Raw genomic sequence first — 21,839 nt, forward strand, 5'->3', positions numbered from 1 at the left:
TGCAGGATGATGGACTGCATAGCTAAAAAAGCTTTCCATATTCCTCTGCTCCATCTACAGGTCATAATGCAGCGTGAATGTAAAAGTTGGATGTTCGCAGGCAAACATTTTAGAAATACACCCCATAGTGTGGGGTTAATTTTGCACCAATATTATAGTAACATGGTTTTTTAAACAAGAAGCATGGAGATATACCCCAAGTGTACCCAGATAGATGCTAACCTTCTGGTCCACACAAACTTAGGTCACTAATGCAGGAGTTTTTGGAACTTCCGAAGTACAGGAGAGTAACTCCTTTTTGCTCATTAAGAACAATACCATGATTGACTGTTCCTTCTACAATATCTGGGGAAAGAAGAAAATATTTTAGTACAAAAATGTCTTTGTTCTCAATTCACACCAAACACAAGTTCAATAACATACTCTAATATAAACTCTTAGATCATACACTCTGCATTCAAAATACACAAGTTTAATTGAATTTAACACACAATGATGAGTACATTTTTAATTACACTATAATCAGCCAAAATTCAACCTAACAATTTTGGATTTCAACATGTTCAGCAGAGGACTCCACATGTGTATTGCATTAATATGTATCCATATTTGAGTTCTTTATCTGTTTGCCAAATATTCATTTGTTTTTCTTTTAGGTCCTATAAATGCAAATACTGCACCTTCAGGGTTTGTAATATCCCTTTCCTGTTATGTCTTTCCTGTGGAGTGTATTCTTCAAGGGTAAATTTCTGGCATCAAAATTATCTGTACATGTGCAGCAATATTTTACCCTATTAGCCTAAATGGCAAACTCTACAGCACTAGAGAAGGATATGCTTGGTTCTACTCGCTACCTCATTCATGCAACCTTCACTACAGTTCACCTTCTGTGTCCAGCTGAAAATGTAAAATAGTGGTCTTTATTATTGGTGGTCTGCATATTGGTGATGCACAGCTCAAAATGAACTAAAGTTGAAAAAAATTGCATGGGGAGTTTTTTCGGTAGAAGAGACTTTGTTTGTATCTTCTGCCAAAAACGAATTTTCCTTTCTCCTAGAGTTTTTGTTAGTGATGTATATTTGAAATGACACATGCATTTGTTCACTACTAGGCTCGAAGTCTCTGATAATCAGACAACTAAACAATATATTTTTTTTAAATCCCCTGTTTACAAACTCAAAAAATCATAATCATAAAGGAAAGGGTAAAGCAGAAAAATATATAAAGTAGTAGGATTATCCAAGAAACTGCTCCCCACATTCCATTGCATTTATTGTACAAAAGGACACAATATAAAAACCATGGTACAATCCCATAAAATAGTGCCTCTCCACATATTGCATACCCTAGCTATATGTAAATATCACAATATAAAAAATGGTACGGTGTTCATATCTCATAAACATAAAAAAATGGATCAGTGGCTTGTATAATTGGATAATAAATAGTAAAGAAAACACTGCAATTCTTTGCAGAATCAATTGCACCAAGTAATCTGCAGTCCTTTTCAGAATGGATAATTGTATTAGCTCATATATGATAAATGATTAGGGTGTAAACCCTTTTGATGAAAATAAATGTTCCTCTTGACTGCAGATATTTTTGATATTACTATCTTGTTGTTAATGGTTATGGCAGACATACTTCACAGGTACCTGCCAAATGGTATCCAATAGGTTTAATATTCATCGTTGTTTTCATCTACTTAGCAGGTAACTGCAAAATCTACAATGAAAAAGGTGATGTTTTCTAATTATGCACTTTGGAGCACCACTATCTTGAAACTTGACTACACAGTTTATCTATATAAATTCAGCAACAGGCCTTGCATCAAACAATACCAGTCGTGCTCTTAAAGTGACATTAAACCCTCAGATTTTTTAACATAAAACAATACTGTAATGTGTGCCTTACTGTAATCCATGGTTGTTTCCCTTCTCTTTGCTGCTCTTCCTTTTAAATCTGTATCTCTTCTCATGCTGGGCAGAACTTCTGTTTTGCACCAGACTGCCTTGTCTCTGAAATGGATACATGGTGTGTGTGTGTAAGTTTGCAACCTGAGCCAGCACTACAGGAAGAGGCACTCAGCTGCAAAGGGAAGTTCTTCCCAAGCATGAGAATACATGAGGATTTAAAAAGAAGAGCAGCAAAGAGAAGGGAAACTACCATGGATTACAGTAAGGCACACATTACAGTATTGGTTTATGTTAAAAAATCTGAGGGTTTAATGTCACTTTAATAGTCAATTCTCCCATGCAATATCATATGTGTTAAAACCGGTAAAGCATGTTATGCAGCAAGTAGTAGTCTTTCATTGGTTCTCCAGTTCCATTGCTATTGGATAAGGCAAACTTACTGAGCAGGTACCTGCTAATTAGTATTCAATCAATTGTAATATAGTATAATGGATTTAACGTCTGCAGAGACAGTGCCACAGTCTAATAAAAACCTTGCAGTGGTAATGATTAACTATAAAATAAACTGTACAATTGTCCATGAAATTTCAGCCACCAGACAGTTATGCTGTTAATGTGAAATGATGAATGTTTATAAAGCATACTATATATTGATCTATAAAATTGCATCAGATGGCACGTATAGCAGAAACTCCTGGAACACATTTTGTTACTGCTTGTCATCAAAGTGATACCCACACATGTAAGAGATAAACATCAGTTGGTAAAGGTCAGTGTGTAAAGGCCACAATCAAATGCAACCCAACAGTAATTATATATACTCATCTGTGCACCAAATTCCTAATTCTGGGTGTGGATTGGATGGAAGTGCAGCAGTAGAACACAGAAGCTAGCACCGGACTGGATTTGCGGGTCTCAACCGTCTGTGTAAGAAATAAGGCTCTGCTTGTTCTTAAGAGGTGGTGCAGGGATCCCTGCAGCAGTATTTCATGTGAATGAACCATGGTTTTTATATTTTATACCCTTCTGCACAATAAATTATATATTAGAATGTGAGAAACACTTTCTTGGATAATACTACTTTGTTTTCTTTATATAATTTTTCTGCTTGACCATTTTCTTTACTATTATGATAAAATGGAGACTGCCACATTTTTTTCTCTTGGGTTTTTCTCATAAACAGGGCATTTTTAAAATATTTTGTTACATTTATAAGAGGCCAAGTTCACCTTTAACTACTACAATTTAACTGTGTTTCACCAATAAGCTGACCTGAAATACTCAAGACCACTGTATTACCTTTCCTTTATTTTGAACTATTCTTCAAAGAATAGCAGAGAAGCAGGTGCAAAGCTTTGACTAATTCCATTATCCTCTTGGTATATTGCAGGACTTGAAGGATGTATTTGAGCTCCGTGGACATCCACCTGGCTCTAGGTTACTCGAGGATGTCTTGGGGATAATCTGTCTACACTTATGACTATGCTTATAAAAGGAACAATAACCCATATGATTATTTTATTATGACCTTATTTCAGTTTTTCAGTTGAACACAACCTGCATTTAGCAAGTATTTCTTTTAAAGGGCTACCCCCACTCTGCAAGAGTTTAGTGCTGGTTTTTATCTAGGTTCAAAAATAACAGTTATACTTACTTGATGCTCCAAGCCGGCCAGCTGTTACAGCGCTCTCTCCAGCCTCTCTCTTCCACTCCAGCGTTTTTATCTTCCTCAGCGTCCTCATGTCCTATACAGTATATAGAACATGATAATTTACAGGAACTTAGGCTGGGTTCACACCTAGGCGTACCGCGATTTGCGGTAAAAAAAAACACGCGACAAACGCGCATTTCCGAGGGCTATCCGGCTGTATCCTAATGGATACGCGAGGCAAATATGCCCCAAAGAAGCTCCTGTACTTCTTTGGGTGTAGGGCGTTTTACAGCGCGTTCCTACACGCTGTAAAATGCCCAGGTGGGAACCATGCCCATAGGCAATCCTTGGTTTTCACATGTTGAGCGTTTTATAGCGCGTAGGAACGCGCTGTAAAACGCCCAGGTGTGAACCAGGCCTTAGACTGCTGCAGAGGAGGAGGAGAGAGGAACCGGTCTAAGAATTGGCCTGCTCAGAGGATCGGGTAAATATAACTTTTGTTTTTAACTCAGACTGTAGTTCTTTAAAGAAAAAGATAAAAAGCTAACCTTCAATCACTCTCTTATGTGTCCCTGTTCCTGGAGCCTCCTGAGATATCTACATTACATATCTCAGAAGGCTGCAGGAGCGGGGAACAGAGCAGCCAGAGGGCAGACACAGAGGCAGGTCAAGGTGGGGGGGCTGACTGGCTGACAGCTCACAATGACCGAGGGGAGGAAGACAGTGATGTGGCACTCAACCAGTGTCGGCAGAGCAGTGGCTCCCAACAGAACAACACTCTAACCACCAGGTGGATATGTATGTTTTTTTCAAGAGAACCCAGCTTCACAGGTAAGGGGGGATCAAAAAAGATAGAACAGGGGATGGGGAGTTCCTCTTTAACTACAGCTTAATCTGGGTATGAATGGAAGCCAGTCTTCCTAGGTGTAGTGTACATGTGAGGTAGAGAGCTCCTATAAGGGAGAACAAAATGTGCATTTTCTGGAGAGAACTGCTATGTGTACTTGTGTGTGTATGTATGTGTGTATGTGTGTGACAAGGAGAATATATCCTACACAAGTCCACAATGAGCTGTGTTGCCTGGCATAAATCATAGAGGGGAATGCAGTGACATTTTAAAATTGTGTATTGTAAAAATAGCCATCTGGTAATGCTAGCATCACCTGTAATGCATACACTATAAGGTCAATGACAGAAGTGAAATATATCAAGAGTAATGACAGTGGAAAAACAAGCAAAATCAAGTCTTACATCAAAAATAACTGCGTTGGTTTTTTTTTGCTGAAAATCTATAACCAAGTTCTAAAAATGACTTCATATTTTTAAAAGATGTTAACATGATGACATCTTTTTGTATCTGCATTAGGAAAATTGCAGCTAAAATACAAGTTGCTTTCAGTGACAAAGAACACTTCTCCCTCTCATTAAACCTCTTGGCCGTAACACAAAAAAAGAAAGGTCATAAGGTTCTTAAGTCAGTGTTGATTAAAAAAAAACACTAGACTTGATGGAAAAAAAAATCATGTTTCGTTTCCAGAGATCTGCTACACACTCTTATAAGCATACAAAGAGTGGGCAGGGGATATACATTGTCAGACTACTTAGATATTGACAATAAAGAGAAGATGCACAATCTACACACTGCAAACACATGTATTGCAAAGAGCAACTCTGTAGTAATAGACATAAAACTGTCTGGCACAGTTATATTACATAGCTTTTCAATCTTTAAGCCACCATTGTAAAAAGTACACACACAGTAATTTGTAGTCAGCTTTTTAATTCGAAGACATTAATCAGACAACCATTTACCAAATGCGAACAGCCGTTTTCTGTATATTTGAACGTATAAAACTGCCACAAATAACCCAAGCTTGTCTTGAAATAAATTCCTGGCAGACTGCTAGTAAAGGATGTATTTTCATACTTGTGCTAACAGGTTTTACCTGCATAGAGATATATTCAACTAAAGCAGAATATTTGCAGATCAGGCTGTTTAATTGCAAAATTCAACTCATTGGGTAATGATTTAGCAGCACTTTTTAGCTGAAGGAAATGGGGATCAGTGCTAGTAAGTCTACTAGACATGTGTGATTCGTTTTGTTCCGAATCGAAATTCGGACGAATTTTCGGAAATTCGGACATTCGGATGTATCCGAATTCCGAATTACAGACATAACGAATGCAAACAAATCCGAATTTCCATTTCCGAAATTCGGAAGCGTTAGTACGAACGTTCGTTTCGTTTTCTGTTCTTATTCGTTTCTTATTCGTTTCTTATTCGTTTCGTTCGTTGGAGCAAAGTGGCATTAGAGAAGGAGAAAAATATTTTTTCCCCCTCAAATGTCACTTTTGCTGCAAACGAACGAACGAAACGAATAAGAACAGAAAACGAAAGGAACGTTCGTACTAACGCTACCAAATTTCATCCGAATACGAATTCCGAATCCGAATTGACTTTCACATCCGAATCCTGAAAAACGAAATAACACAAATCCAAATTTAAAACGAAACTAAACAAATTTTTTGGCAGTGCACATGTCTAAAGTCTACTAGTTTTTATACAAACACATGTACATTGTTCTGCTCAGAGGCATAACTAGTGACCTCAGGGCCCTGATGCAAGAATCAAAAACACTCTCCTCTTTCATGTCTCCAGCTCCCCATGATCTCCCCCTTCATGTACCCAGCTTTCCGCTCCCGGACCCCACACTCTTCTCTTCCATGTCCCCAGCTTCCCCTCATCTCCCCCTTCACGTTCCCAGCTTTCCTGCCCCCGGACACAATGTCACCATCATAGTCCCAGCTCCCTATATCTCCCCCTTCGTGTCTGCAGCAGCTGTCTAGCTGTCTATCGGCAGCATTCTGTGTGATGAGGGGACGGGGATAACACCGCTTCCCACTCATTGGCTGCTGCGCTGGCTGGATCATATTTCACGCTGTGCCCGGAACAAGGTGAGGGGAGCAGCGTGAAGCATGTAGGGCCCTGGACAGGAGGAAGAGGTCCCGAGACTGACATTAGCGGTTACTGGAATAATAAATATCCTGGTAATCAGCGGTTACCAGGGCCCCCTGTCCTAGGGCCCCCTCCAAATGGCGGAACTCCAGGGCCCGGGATCTCTGAGACCCTGTTAGTTGCGCCACTGGTTCTGCTTCCATCATCCCATCAATTTCTCTTATAACAAGGTTTTCATGTACAAAAGTCAAGCTAGGAGATGATTCACCAAGCACAGGGACACAGTCTTGTGCATCTTGTGACCAATTAAATGTAAGGCCCCATTCAAATGCAGACTTATGCTGCGTTCTGGAATTTCTAACGCAAGAATCTTTGGATTCCTGTGGCAGCAGTCCCAGGTGTGCATGTTCAGATGCAGCTGCTGTACCCATTAAAGGTAATGGTAGGGTGACAGCAGCTGCAACTGTAAGCAGCAGACCGCATGTAATTGTACATGGTACCATGACATGCAGTTCGGGATAGATGATTGTCCCTGGACACAAGACAGATGCATCGAGGGATAGACATTTTCCTCCCCTGAGATGATGTGCATGGTCACATGTCCTAGTCACATGTCTAGTCACATGTGCCAGAAATCCAGGATGTAAAATGAGAGCTAGGAGTCTGCCCTTAGTAAACATGGCCACTGTCAGAAGACTGGGAAAGAAAAGAGAAATAAGGTAATCCAAGAATGCAAAGCCGGCAATTATCTAGAATTATGTGTTTGTAGATTGTCATTACTAAACATTTGTAAAGGTGTGTTTGTGTTTATTTTAAAGATATGGGTAAAGGTCCGCTTTAACTTAAATGGGTACAGCAGCCACATCTGAATGGGCACACCTGGGATTCCTGTCACAAGAATCCATAGTTCTCATGTATGTATTTCACGTCTGTATTTACATGTATGCCTGGAGTTCACCTTTAATATTTTGCATTCTCTGTACTGTTAAAATAATGTTCAGATCTATTCTACATTTGCACATAAATGTTTGCTTGCTCTTCCATTGCCTGTATACAGTACACAGCCCTGCATTTATCAGTCCATCTTGAAAAGCATCCATACATAAACCACAGCCTTTCCATTTATTTATTAGAATAATATATAACAGTGCTGTAAACAGAGCAGTGAAATATCTTGATTATTTATATCCTTTTTAAATTATAGTGGGAATGGGGCATATGCAGGACACTAGTGTAATTGTATGCAAACAGTACAATTATTTCTGGCATTATTTCCTGCTGAGTAAGTAGATAAGCTATTTACCAATAAATTAGATTAATATCCTAAGACAGGAAGATGGAGACATTTATTTCTAAGATGTAACAGGACAAAATTAAAGAAGCCTTTGGAGACCCTACAGATAAATAAATATAATGTGAAGAGTTTGCTCATTTAAAGTGACCAATCAGAAATGCGCTTTATATTAAATATAATACAATATATTGATAAAACTTTTTCGGTTTTGAATAAAGTATCCAACAAAATATTTCAGCCTTAAAGTGTATCTGAATTTATTATGCTGTCTGTATTCAATTTGAGAGCTTCTAACTCAGAGATGGGCAAACTCCGTCCCTTTAGCTGCTGTGGAACTACTAATCCCATGAGGCATTGCAAGATTCTAACAGTCATAGGCATGCTTTCCAGACACAACTAGATAATGGGATTTGTAGTTTCACCACAGCTGGAGGGCTGGAATGATCCCACCACGAGTTAGATTAAACCTGTGAGAGTACAAATATGGGGCTGCCATTGTGTAAAGTGTGACAAATGAATTTACTATCTACTGAGTCATTGATCTAAAACACATATGTAGAACAAGAGTTCAGAGCTTTTAGATTTCATTGACTGCATGCTTGTTCCAGGTCAGTGGCGCATTAGGTAGTTAGCCCATACGTGGATGAAAGCCAGAGAGTCTGGTCAGCTCTTATTTTTCTATCCTCCTTAAAGCTGAATTCCAGGTAGGTATAAAAAGTCCATGTCTTCCAGCTTTCTAAGCATTGATATATCATTAAATGTACGTATTTAATTGCAAACAGTGTAAGTGCCTGAATTTAACTTGGTATTAGCTTCTGGCAGTCTATTGTACAGTCTGCACAGTAGAGCTCAGAGAAGGAGAAGGAGAAACAGCACAAGGAGCCAATGGGGCTTGTTACAATGCAAGGAGCCATGCTGACAGAAGGAGATAACAGAATGACAGAGATAATAGCTAATTAGTATCTTGCTTCTCCTTCCACTGCCAAGTTACAGGGTGGAGGTGGGGACTGTAGGTGAAAGTGAAACTGGAGCAGAGAAAGATCATGTCCAATCCCCGGCTAGTCATGGCTGGGCAGTGTAAATATCAGGACTAAATGGAGAGAAATAAAAACCATTTGGTAGGTAAAATAGCTCTCGTACATGTATTTAATCTGCATACCTACCCGATTGCCTGAATTTCAGTTTATAAATAAACTAGAACAAAACAGGGAATGTAATGCTTTCAAACTGCTGCCAAACAATGTGTGAATTGTGTTCTTTTCTCAAATTTTATACTATACCCATATTGTCCATGACTTTTGATCAATGTTATATAACTTTTCAAAAACAGTCATTTATGCCAGCAATCTTCCACTGTAATCCTCAAGTACCCCCAAACAGGTCCAGTTTTCAGGACTGCCATTATTTTGTACAGGTGATATATTTTGTATCACTGGATTCATCCCCTAGTACCCCCGAGTATTCCCTAACAGGTCCAGTTTTCAGGCCTGCCTTTATTTTGTTTAGGTGATATCTTTTCTATCACTGGATTCAGCCCCTAGCATCCCCAAGTACCCCTTAACAGGTCCAGTTTTCAAGGCTGCCTTTATTTTGTGCTGGTGATATACAGTATTTTGTATCACTGGATTGAGCTGTTTGGGGTATTTGAAGACTGATTTCTCATACATTTCTTTGTCTCTTTTATTTGAGAAGTATAAACTTCATAAAGATGAAGCCATCAAAGTGTTAATCTTAGTGTCTGTACACCATCAATTCAGATGATTAAAAGTCAAATGACCCATACATGTCTGTGTATAATCATGTGCAGGAGAGTTTCATTCTCGGCCATTGGCTTGCTCACTTAACCAATAAATATTGCATCCATGTGCATTTGACTTTGTTGTTACTTGCCAGCGTAACAAACTGTCTGACAGAATGAAGACATATGCTGTCTGTTTCAATTTTCCATGATGAGATTTGTTCAGCAAAAATTAACATGTTCTGCCTATTTTGACCATAACTCAACTTTTCGGGATTCTCCTAAATAGAACTCAAAGAGAAATTTTCAAAGCATGGAAATCATTTCTACTCTCGTCATGTGGTGCTGTAGTTAGTAGTTATGCTCCATTGCTCTCCATTCACATTGAACCAATGCTAAAATACAGCCATCACTGTCATTATATAAAATACACTCTCAATCAGTTAAAAGCTGAACTTCGGGTTAGGCAAATGTTGTCTACAATACAAGAAGCATGTGTATTCTTATTTGAATATCGTTGTGCTTTGTGCATTTCTTCCAGATCTGTGCAGTAATCCAGCAAGAAATGTTTCCTCTGTGTAGGAGCTTCCTGTAATAAAGACCAGTGACCTCTGCTCTCTCTCCTTGTGCAGGGTGACTGGTCATGGTACATGTACATTTGTTCTGTGCGAATTAACCAGCATTCTCTCATTAGTTTTAGGGCTTATTCTGCACAATGTATAATGCTGTGGTTGTCGTGCAATTAGGGCAAAAGTTAATTTTCTTGAGGTATTTCTCTTTTGATTAAATGTTTTTAGGGTATTCCCGCTTAAGCTAGCCATACACTAGTTGAATTTTGGTTGATATCGGACATTCGAAACTCGACCAGCCTGCAGGCTCCCACCAGGACACCCTGTTTCAAAAAAGGCAATTTTTTTTATCTTTTGTTGAAAGGGCCAGTCCTAACAGTGGCCAAATAGTTCAGGTATCCTGACAAAGGCACACACATGGAGCTGAAAGAGAAAAAACAACCAGTGTATGGCCAGCTTTAGTAATGAACGGTCTTAGAATATGTTGCATCCAGGTCTGCTTATATTCTAAAGAGAAATCCATACAATAACATGTGTATTTGTTAACACATTCTAATTAGATTTGATTTGACAACATTGTCTAATCGAACAAACAGGATTCACCAAATGAATGTTACAATTGCCTTGAGAAAGATGACTTTTTAAAGCCTCCCTACCAATGCACACACATACAAATACAAATTGGAACAGATGTATCGGGTGCACCTACTTATAAAAGAGACAATTGAGCCACATTTGCTAGGTATCGCCGTGCATGCCAGAGTGACAGCAATAATTCTAGGGCCATTATTTATGGTTAACTCTAAATTGATGACTTGTACAGGATTTTAAAGTGTCGCTTATAGACAATTTGAGGTTCCATGAGTGCACATAATTTTGAGGCTTGACATGTTTGTAGGGCTATTCACAATAGGGTTGAAATTGGGAGAAGACAGGAGAAAAAAAAAATCTCCAATTCAGCTCACTTTCCAGTTCAGCTATTTTGGCCTAGATTGGTAAATTTTGTGAATCACCATGTTAGTATTTATTTACTTGAGCAACCTGATCTTTTAGATCTTACAAAAACTGGGTGTTATATTGAATTTGTGTGCACTAAAATTAATTTAAATGAACTTTTACTAAACATTTGTTGCACTAATATTACTGCAAGCGCTAAATAAATTGTATTGGTCAGACAATCTCTGCTGAAGGATACTGTGACAAGCAGCCCCCTGGGGTCTAGTGCAGAGTCATGGATCAGGTTTACCTCCAGCCTAGACTGTGCCAGTTTATAAGATAGCCTTGTGGTAGCGGTAGGTCTGTCTAGATGTATTCAGTTAGTTATGCATTGGCCACACCCTTTCCCCCACCTTGGCCATAAGTTTCCTTTGGAAAGAGCAGTGTACTGTATGTGGTGTGTTAAAAAGAGAGAACGCTGTTTTTCCAAACCTAGCTGATTTGTGTGCTGGGTACAATATGGGTGTATTAGTTCCCGTTCACACTAGCCCGTCTGCTAAAATGTTGCATTTAAAAATGACAGGATTTCCCAATTAATATTGTCCCAAGGAGTGTAATATGTTTAACAATGTGTTGTTCAGAGGATGAAATAATGAGTCTGAGATTGTTATAAAATTATATTTTCTAGGAAGAAATGTTACAGAAGACAATCACAATAGGATTTTTAAAACGGTAGTTGTACTAATGCAACTCACTCAGGCTACATAATCCAATTTTATAAATTAATTGGCATATTAAACTTTATGATGATGCTAAATAACAAACATGTTTGGTGCTTATATTTCATCCCATGACAATTGCCATATGGATGAAGTGAAATCTGACCTGGGTGTAATTGAGGCAACAATTTTATGCATTGCTCTGTTAGAATGATGCTAAGCAGTGTGTTCAGACATCCTGGCTAAGAAATGACAGCCTGGGTCTCATCACCTTTGATCATGAGTGTCTGCACTTGTCAACTGTTAGCATGGTGTCCTGCTAGTAATATTAGATGTTATGTTAATGCAGGTTTATAGCAGGCTATGTAAGGTTATGCATGATAGTAAATCCCAACAGGGATTTTTTCACTCTTTAAAAAAACCATATACCAATTTAACTTGATTCCAACTTAAATTAGTCAGGAGTGCATTCATTTATTCAGTGCTATATTAGGACCATGGTAGAACCTTTCTCCTTAAAGACACAGCACCACACTGGAAGGTGATTATAAACATACTAAAACAGATTGTTCTGTGAGGGGTGCCTAAGGTGCCAGATATAGGCTTGTAAAATGTAAATCAGGTCCTGGTTTTTATATTAGTATTTTTTCTAAACAACCCTTTTACGTGTACCTTTCTCAGCTGACTTTAGCTCTTAGACAATTAATACCTCCAAAATTCTTATTTTCAATATTTTATACCCATAGAAATCATCAGAATGTTGAAAACGTGCATGTACGTGGCTTTTTAAAGCTGTAGGGCAATGGGAAACTGATATAAAGACTACCATAAGCGACAATCAGACATTATTTGCACTGATCCGCTCAGAAAAAAACATCCTTTTGCAGCTCGCATTACATATGACCACTTGCTAAAATGTAATTTGAATAAAATACTGTTTAATACTACAAGAATCACACTTCATGGGCTCCTGAACGCAAGTTTTTAAAAGCACTGTCTTTCATGTTGATAACTTATTTAATTATATAATGAATCCAGCACATCTACAGCTACATATCTCAGAGCAGTGTACATCTCTGGAACGCTATAAACATAAAACATTATAATTAGAGAAATGTTTGTCTAAAGGGTGCTGTACATGGAAAATAAATACAGAACCTGTTCCATATTTTCTGGGCTAACGCCAGGTTCAAGCTTGGAGAGAAGATCGTCGTACCCCAGACTAGAGTGTGCATGTATTCGTGATAAGAAACTCAGCCTACATTTTTTTTTTTTTTTTACCATAAATACTGTAATAGTGTAATATTCAAACTTACATATAGTAAAAGGGTATTTTTTTCATATCTGCAAAATTTCTCATGTCACCCACACCCTACTTTTTAATTTATGTCCCTCTATGTTGAATACAGCAGAAGAGCAACAGCACTCTCATATGGCTTTTAGTGCCTGTGGATGGAAAACAAAAGTCCACAAACTCCTGAATTTAATTCAAACATCTGAATCCCAGAGAAATATAGGATATGGCCAGTGATTCAGCAAGCTGCAGTTAATTTAAAAAAATAACCTTCATACCTGTCTGGCGGCTGGTGAGTTCATGCTAATGCCATTACATATATCATTATATTATAATAAATGTGCTGTATAACCAGGTTGTATTTAATTTTACGTTTTTGAATGCCATAAGAGTACCAACTACAACTATGGAGGCTTCAGGCAATTATTTTTTGGATATATATACAAAATAACCTGCTCAAGAGTAGAAAAGAGTTCTGGGTAATGGTATTATTTTTACATGGCAGATAAAAGGATCTGCTACTTACAGCTTTGTGTCAGATACCACAGCATACCTTCAGAGGTCTAGTGGAGCTCATGCCTCGAACGCTTAGGGCTGTTTTGGTGGCAAAACTGGGAACTACTCAGTATTAGGCGGGTGCTCATAATGCTATGGCTGATTAGCTTATGTAAGCTTATACCTGACCCACTGATTTTGAAAAGCATCATAGAACCAGTAATGGAATTTAAAAGCAACAACCCCTAAGAGTAAATAAATATAGTTATTACCAGTAGTTTTTCCATTTAAAGCAACTTGTATTTTAGCTGTTATTACAATATATCAAATAATAGTTTACATGAAAACGTTCAGCACTTATATGAGATGGATGGCTGAAATAATGGCTCACATAAAAATTCTATAAAGTTGAAAACATAAGCATAATATCAATAATAATTATATTAAAAAACAATAAATGGTATTTATTCAAACAGTGCACACAGAAGGTGGCATGCCAGCTCAAATGATATATACATACACAGTCCTCACCTACAGTTGCAGACAAGTTAGAAAAGGCAGAGTCATTGCTATGGACAGAGGAAGAATTATGGTAAGGGAGCACAATGTAATTGTGGACGATGACAGCTGGAATGGATAAAAGACAAACAAAATCACACATGATAAACAAATACAACATATACTTTATTTCTCTCAACAAAACAGAAATATGAATAATGTATGACACTGAGCTAAGGCATAGATATTAAATTAAAAAAAGTTAAATTTTAGCTTCAATTGACTTTTGAAACCTGTCATCCCTAGAGTAGCTGGAGAATAAAAGGTTTTAACATTTGTAGCCTTGTGCTCAGTTGGATGTTTAACTGATTTGAAGTTTGGAGTTTTTATTTTCTTCCAGTGTGATCTGCTTTGTCCCCATTTCTGGGGACAAATTGCTGATACCACATTCCATTTTCTAATGCTGCAGAGGATTTCATGGTGTTTGAGCTTCATTAGATAAATAAATAGACTAGTCTGTTGACTTCCATGAACAGATTAATCAGAAGCCTACCCTAAGAGGTCTTCACATAGGATAATGTGCTATAATAGATTATATTATCCCACATTGCCTTCTATAGACACTCTTTAAGCGAAATAGGGAAGAATGAAAGTTTGATGACCCCAATTACTTACCATGAGTGTAGCTAACCCTACTGCCGGAAGGCCAATATAGGAACTTATCAAACTTGGAAATGCTCTAATTTCAGGAGCCATATTTGTTGAGAGATATAAAACTTAAAAGCAATGATCTCACAAGACACAATGTAAAATGATGGTATGACCATGGATATGAAAGCAAAAATGACAAAACTGACAAGGTGCATTGTTCATAGGGGATGAAGTGAGAACAAAAAAAGCACACAGAAATGCAGACATAAAATAACTAACTGTATTATTAAAATCCATAGATCTTCACTTACCCGCTTTTAAAGATTTGGTATGATCAAAGTAAAGCAATGTTTCAATAATGCTACATATACACACCTTCAAATTAGTGCGTTGTGGGTACTGTACATTAACGTAAAAACCCTGCTTACCTCTTCACCGCCTTAGTTTGCAGTTTCCACTAAAAAGCACTTCTGATTTCTCCTCACTTCCTATCCTGTACACATGTATCTCTAGGACAGGAATCAATGGTGTATTTTCCCAATGAGGACACCGGCATCTACATTATATGGCTAAACATTTATGCTCATCTGACCATCACACATATAGGAGTTGGTTGGATGTTCTATTCCAAAACCATGGCCATTAAAGGAGAACTATGAGGTGAGTTATTTTCCCTCACCTCATAGTTCTAGCCGACCTGTGACAATGAGACTGTCACAGGTCGGCTCAGTAGATCGGGAGGTGAGCGAACACATACCGGCATTCGCTCACCTGTCGATCCTGTCACGGCTCTCTGCCGTGACCCGAAGTGCAGAAGGAGTTCGACTCAGCTGATCCAATATCTGGATCGGCTAAGCCGAACCTCCGGCAGGCTACTCGCTGCTGTTCGGTCTATTCTTATAGATGCCGAACAGCAGTGAGTGAATAGCCGAATGCCGATGAGCGGCATTCGGCTCGGTTGTTCTGCTAGGTCCCTCTGTAGTACAGAGCAGAACAGAAAAATAGTTTAAAAAGTAGAAAAAAATAAATAGAAAACGATTGTGCGGAGCTAGCAGTAACAGCTAGCTCTGCCCAACTGTTTTCTATTGGCCGGCGGTTCTGCTGCCGTCAAAAAAAAAAAATCTCCCGGCCGCCCAGGAGAGAAACACTGCTTTTTCTTTTTTTTTTCTTTAAAAAAAGAAAAAGCAGTGTTTCTCTCCTGGGCGTCAGGGAGCGGGAGAGTTTGCTGTCTGAGATCAGTGTCCCTGGTTAGCTGGTAACCAGGGACGCTGATCTCTCTGCAAGTGAAGGTCCTGGGGCCGAAGCTAGCCTGAAGGATCGGACGAAGCTGCGGCTAGTCTTGTATGGGGGAAGGTGGGTGGGAGAGTTCTGAAGTGAACAAAAGCCAGTTGACCCAGGCTTTAAGTGAGGGGAAATCTCAGGAACACGGGGAACAATTAAAATTATACTGACTAGAGCTTAGCTTTAGGGCTTGCTCACACCAACAGCTGCGCTCAATTGCATGTATTCGATCAAGATTTTTGATAGACACGTGAAGGTGCCCATACACTGTACGATTATGGTACGAGAATAGCGGGAAATCCCGCGATCGTACAATAATCTCAAAGTATATGGAAGGCGTTGAACAAGGAGACTTGAAAACCCGCCGAGAATCGTACGATTCTCGGCAGGTTAGTGGCCTGCTTGTTCAACAACTGCCGAACGGGCCGGTGTGCGCACGCTTGCAGTCATCGGAAGCCCGCTCCTCATTGCGGTCATCGGAAATTGTCTTGCGATGGTCGTAAGGTGTATGGGCACCTTTACATTTTATTAAGTTCTATAGGCACAATGCATGTGGTTCTACTGCATCTCAGTCCGGTCCGCTTAAAAAAAATACTGCATGCAATACTTTTTTTAAGTCTTGCAGTGGTGTGAACTGTGCCCACCCGTGACAAGACAAATTGTCTTGTCTTGCGTTCAGGCTGTGCTGGGAAAAAACTGACAGCACTGCATGAACGCATATGGTGTGAACGTGCACTAAAACTGAATGCATGGCAGGTATAGTATTCATGTTTTTTAGCAATGCATAGAAGAGCTTTCACAAAACAGCAAGTTAGTTCTGCCATAATCAGCTCACTGTGCAGTCTGTTTCAAAATGTAATGGTAATTTCTAAGTATGTACCCTAGATGCTACTGCCTGTGATTTTAAAAGCAGTTTAGTTAACAGTTCTAGTTTATAGCTATGTAGAGCAGAGACATTGTGTACCATGAAAACAGCTTGAATACCACATACAGCTTCTTAAGATCAGCTGTGATCTCTTTTTCTCAAGATAATGTCAGGGCATCTGTGTAGTGTTAAATTAAACATCAGCACCAAAACGACCAATGTAATGTTGGTTATGCAATCATCTCTTGTAAAAACAGTGTTAGCTTGTGTTTTACTGGCAAGGCACACCAGTAAGTACATCTGATAACTGTCAAAGAAAACTCAGGGATTCCAGAGAAGGCAAAAACAAAGCAGATCAAACGTTTATTAATATGCATGGCTGCAGGGTAGAGGAATAAAAATGGATGAACACAAGGAAATGGGTTTTGGAATTTAAATAAAATGTCCTCGTATTTTGTAACGTTTACATAAGAGATAAAAGTTTAAGGCTTGTAAGTATGCAATTAATATGTTTTAGAGAAAGACATTTAAGAATAACCACATTTTGGGGTATTACATGTTTAATTTTAAAAAAAAAGCAATATCCATAGTATGTTTTCTATTTGTCTATAAGAAAGATATATATAAAAAAGTAAAACATAAAATTTGGATGAAAAATGGAGTGGTTGATTTATACATATGCTTCGTTAAAACATTTCTATGTACAGTTTAAACTGTCATACCATGGAATATGTAATGCAAATATCTTAAGTTTTCAAAAATGTCCAACTGTGCTTCAACAAGATGTCCCTCTGCAAACAAGTCTGTTTAGGAGATCTAAACCACTTTGTGCTACCACTTTTTTTTTTTTTTAGCATTGGATTTAATATGATAAACAAAGCTTGACTGTTAATGGTAGTAAGTTTAAAAATGGTGATGTCCTCACAATTAGGCAGAGGTAGAGAATACAGCAGGCTGGGAAAACACTACACAATTTGCACCAGCCATTCGACAGATTCAGTTTTCTCTCACAACAATCAGGTCACATATTAATAATCTTGTAACAGATATCGGACATGGTGTCAGTCAGGAAGATTTTATAGAATAATTGAAAACCTCTATAAGGCTGTTTTTGATAATTCATTTTTTACTACAAATGAGCTAAATGTGATGTCATAAGAGAGAGGATCAACATAGCAACAGCATGCTACCACCTACCCTGCGTACTCAATTTAAAATGAAAGTTCTACTGAAAACTACATAGTAGGGAATAAATACATTCATTTTGTGGACAACATTTTAATCTGTTTTGCACATCCATTCTAAAAAACTAAAGTGATCTAGGTTTAGCTTAACTATTAAACCAGATCTTTTCCTGAGAACTTGGTACAAGTCAGTTTTATAGTTTACTTAGGAAGCCACGTGCTTTTAATGCAATTTAATACAGCAAATTATTCTATGTAAGTGTATGTGAAGAACATAAAATATGACACTCTAGGATGTAAGATGCATATGTACAAAACAGCTGTACATACTTCTGTCGCTGTCATTACCCATAGGACCCATCCTGCCTTCAGTGACTCGGGGAAGCTCACGAATTCCATTAACTAGGTCCAAAGGCCAGTAGTGTGATGCCGATTTTAAGACCTGGAAGCCTGGAAAAAGTAATAAGTAAACGTAAAAGTTTGCAATCTGTTCTATATTATATTAAGATTAACGGGTAGAACAGAAAAGTAATTATGAGGAGCAAAATGCAGCAATCCACTGTAGCCAATTCGAGTTATCCAGATAAAGATGAGGTCTGATTGGTCTCACGACATGAGGGTTTGTGACTTTATGCAACACATATTCATGAGAATATAAAAACATGATTAACAAGATGGACCATATCAAGTAGCTTCAATAAGGGCCTGATGCACCAAAGTGTGAAGTGCAGTGAGGTAAAGTGATTATACGTCTCATTTACTGAGGTATAAAATAAAGTGAGTTGAATCTGTGTCCACCCACAAGCATCCATTCAAGTTCAGAGAATCTTAAAGAAACAGATATTGATATAGTGCCAACAGCATAGCGCTTACAATATAACGAGATACAGAACAGTTACAATGCAAATCAAGACAAGCATATTAGGAGGGCCCTGCTTGTAAGAGTTTACAATCTGAAGGGGAAGGGCAAGTGATATAAAAAAGGGAATTAGTTGGTAGGCGGAGGTGCTGCGGGACGAAGTATAGAGTTAAAGGTAGAAAAGAGTTGATGAGGACTGGATAAGAGGGTGTTAATGACATTGACAAATTAGGTCTGTTTGGTGGCCCAGAGGGTGAAATTATATATTAAGAGGGCAGATTTTACATGGCAAAATCTAGCAGGCATTTAATTTTATGCCACACTCGCTTATCAGCACCACTATGGGGTCTATTCACTAAGCTGCCGTAGGCAGCCGAGTGACTAACCGTCCCGAAGCGAAATGAGCCGAACGCTGTTCGGCTATTCACTTCAGGCTGGTACGACTGAAATCAGCCGTACATTGCCTGGCTGCGGCTGGCTTCGGGTCGGCCGAACATGCTGAGAGAAGGAGTTCGACTCAGCTGATCCAACATCTGGATCGGCTAAGCCGAACCTCCGGCAGGCTACTCGCTGCTGTTTCTCATAGATGCCGAACAGCAGTGAGTGAATAGCTCTGAGCAGTGAGTGAATAGCAGCTCAGGTGTTCTGCTCGGTACCTCTGTGGTACCAAACAGAATAGAAAAACAGTTACAAAAGTAGTTTAAAAATAAAATAGAAAACGATTGGGCGGAGCTAGCAGTGACAGCTAGCTCCGCCCAACTGTTTTCTATTGGCCGGGTGGTTCTGCTGTCGTAAGAATAAAAAAAAATCCCCATAGGAATGCATAGCTAGATTCCTATTGGCTATTTCACTTTGCAATAGCCAATAGCAAACTAGCTATTGCACCCGCCCTCTGCTGCTGTCAATTACCACAGGGGGCGACCTGATGGAGAACTGCAGGTCCTCCTCTTCTGATTGACAGCAGCAGTGGGCGGTGCAATAGCTAGTTTGCTATTGGCTATTGCAAATTGAAATAGCCAATAGGAATCTAGCTATGCATTCCTATGGTGATTTTGGGGCAATTAATTAAAAAAGAACTGATAAGAGACACACAGATGAAAGAGGAAACTTTCTCAGTAGGACTGACCACAGTCATAAAGATAACCTTAGCTCCCTAATCAAAGAAGACAACAGGATGGTAGATCTATTTCAATAATAGAGATATAGGTTTAACAGTTTTAGGTTAAATCAAAGTACCATTGACGATAATACAGAGCATTGCAGGATGGTAATTGCATACAGACAGACAGCAAGGCAGCCAAGTGTGCTGCTATGGCTATTGTTGCGTCAGCGTAGCCAGGTACATGTACACCTTAGGCTGTTGTGGAATCCTGATTCAGTAAAAACTGTTTGAGGCAATAATGAAATCAAGAAGATCTTAGAAAGTATAAGCAAGTATAAGCATGTTTATCTGCTAAGTGCTGAGTATCTGCAGCACTTATGAATGTCAGCACAGCATAATGAAACCCTCAGCTCTTGTAGCTCAACACTCCTTAACCAGGGGGAAAAAAATGTAACCACCTGGCAAAACCGTGAGCTTATTTGCTTTGCTCCTGCATTGGCAATGCTGTCAGCATGATGAGGTGGTTGCTTCTAATTAGTATATTATCTATTCTCCTTCTCCTTGCTAAGGGAGGAAGGTAATATGTGAAGTGCTCATATTAAGGGAATATGCTGTCTCCTTTAAGAAGCATATCTCTGCATTAAACAGCATAGTGCTTTACTTTCAACACCTATGTATTATTGTTAGAAGCTAAGGCAGACAAAGCAGTTATGCTTCTTTCTAGCTGAGAAATGTTAATTATCTTCTATACGCCTAAAGCTGATTTGCAAGCAGATATTAAAACAAAACACTATTTAAAACAGTTTTTTGTTTTTTTAAATAACTAAAGGCTGTTTATGCGTTACAGGTAAATGCTCAGATCTGTCCTTAAGGGGGGTGGGGGGGGGGGGAAAAGTTTTATTTTCTTTTAAAGCCCTGTAATCTACTGTACAACAGAGGAACAGGAATGTTGAGCAGCAGGGTTGTGGGGAACAGCACCGGAGATCAGGTGAGTATAGCAGCCTGAGCCGATGTTTAATTTATAACCACTACCAGAAGATTCACTCTTTTATTTTGGCCCATGTTGGAATTGGGCTTTAAACATTTTAATTGGAATTTTTCCAAACTGGAGAAGACAAAATCTGGAGCAGTTGCCCAGGGCAACCAATCCATTTGTTCAATTAAGATTTGAAAATGAAAGAGAGAAGCTGATTGGTTCTCATGCACAGCTGCTCCAGATTTTGTCTGCTCCAGTTTTGATAAATTCCCCTTTTAATGTTTTTGCTGATTTGCAAGGGTTCTTGCAGCATCTCTGTGCTCTGGCTTTAACAAATAGGCTGAGCAAGCTTCTGGAATGCCCTTTGCCTGTAGGATGTAGTCTGAATGTGGAATCCTGAGCTGGAGCTCAGGTCTTGAGGTCTAAGCCCTCTGGGACTGAGAGCAAAAATGGAGCATACACAGAACTTCCACAGTCAGACTAGACTTCCTATTTGTTCAGCAGTACAATGGCTGGGGGGCAAGGTTATTTTAATTGGGGTTCCTAAATAAGATAACTCAACAGTGGAGGCCCAACAGTGGAGGCCCAACAGTGGAGGCACTGTTAAGAGGTTACATTTTCCCCACTAATGGAGGCTTCTAGTTTACACAGGTGTAAAGAGACTTAGGGGTCTATTCACGAAGCAGCCGAAGGATCTAGCCGTAGCTTCAGCTGATCCTTCGGCTAGCTTCGGCCCCAGGCTATTCACTATAGCCCGTACAGCCCCCGAAGTCGGCCGAGCGGCTCAGTCAATCACGGCTGTCGATCAGTCGATCACAGCTGGCTCCGCCCAGCTGTCAGAAGCTGGCCGAGCGG

At 39.1% G+C, this 21,839-nt stretch overlaps 1 protein-coding gene across 1 annotated transcript in view; it reads right to left on the minus strand.

Annotated features, from left to right (window-relative positions):
- The window catches only part of ADGRD1 (adhesion G protein-coupled receptor D1), a 486,234-nt gene that overhangs the window by 396,154 nt on the left and 68,241 nt on the right, over positions 1-21,839 (minus strand). Inside the window, exons 6-8 of the mRNA XM_018566815.1 lie at positions 18,378-18,497; positions 14,100-14,195; positions 223-345 (exon numbers count right to left, since the gene is read on the minus strand). Of these exons, the coding sequence (XP_018422317.1) occupies positions 223-345; positions 14,100-14,195; positions 18,378-18,497 (339 nt within the window). The remainder of the gene's footprint in view (positions 1-222; positions 346-14,099; positions 14,196-18,377; positions 18,498-21,839) is intronic.

Source organism: Nanorana parkeri, unplaced genomic scaffold (genome assembly GCF_000935625.1).
Source record: "Nanorana parkeri isolate BGI_ZX_2015 unplaced genomic scaffold, ASM93562v1 scaffold978, whole genome shotgun sequence".
Lineage (NCBI taxonomy): Eukaryota > Metazoa > Chordata > Amphibia > Anura > Dicroglossidae > Nanorana > Nanorana parkeri.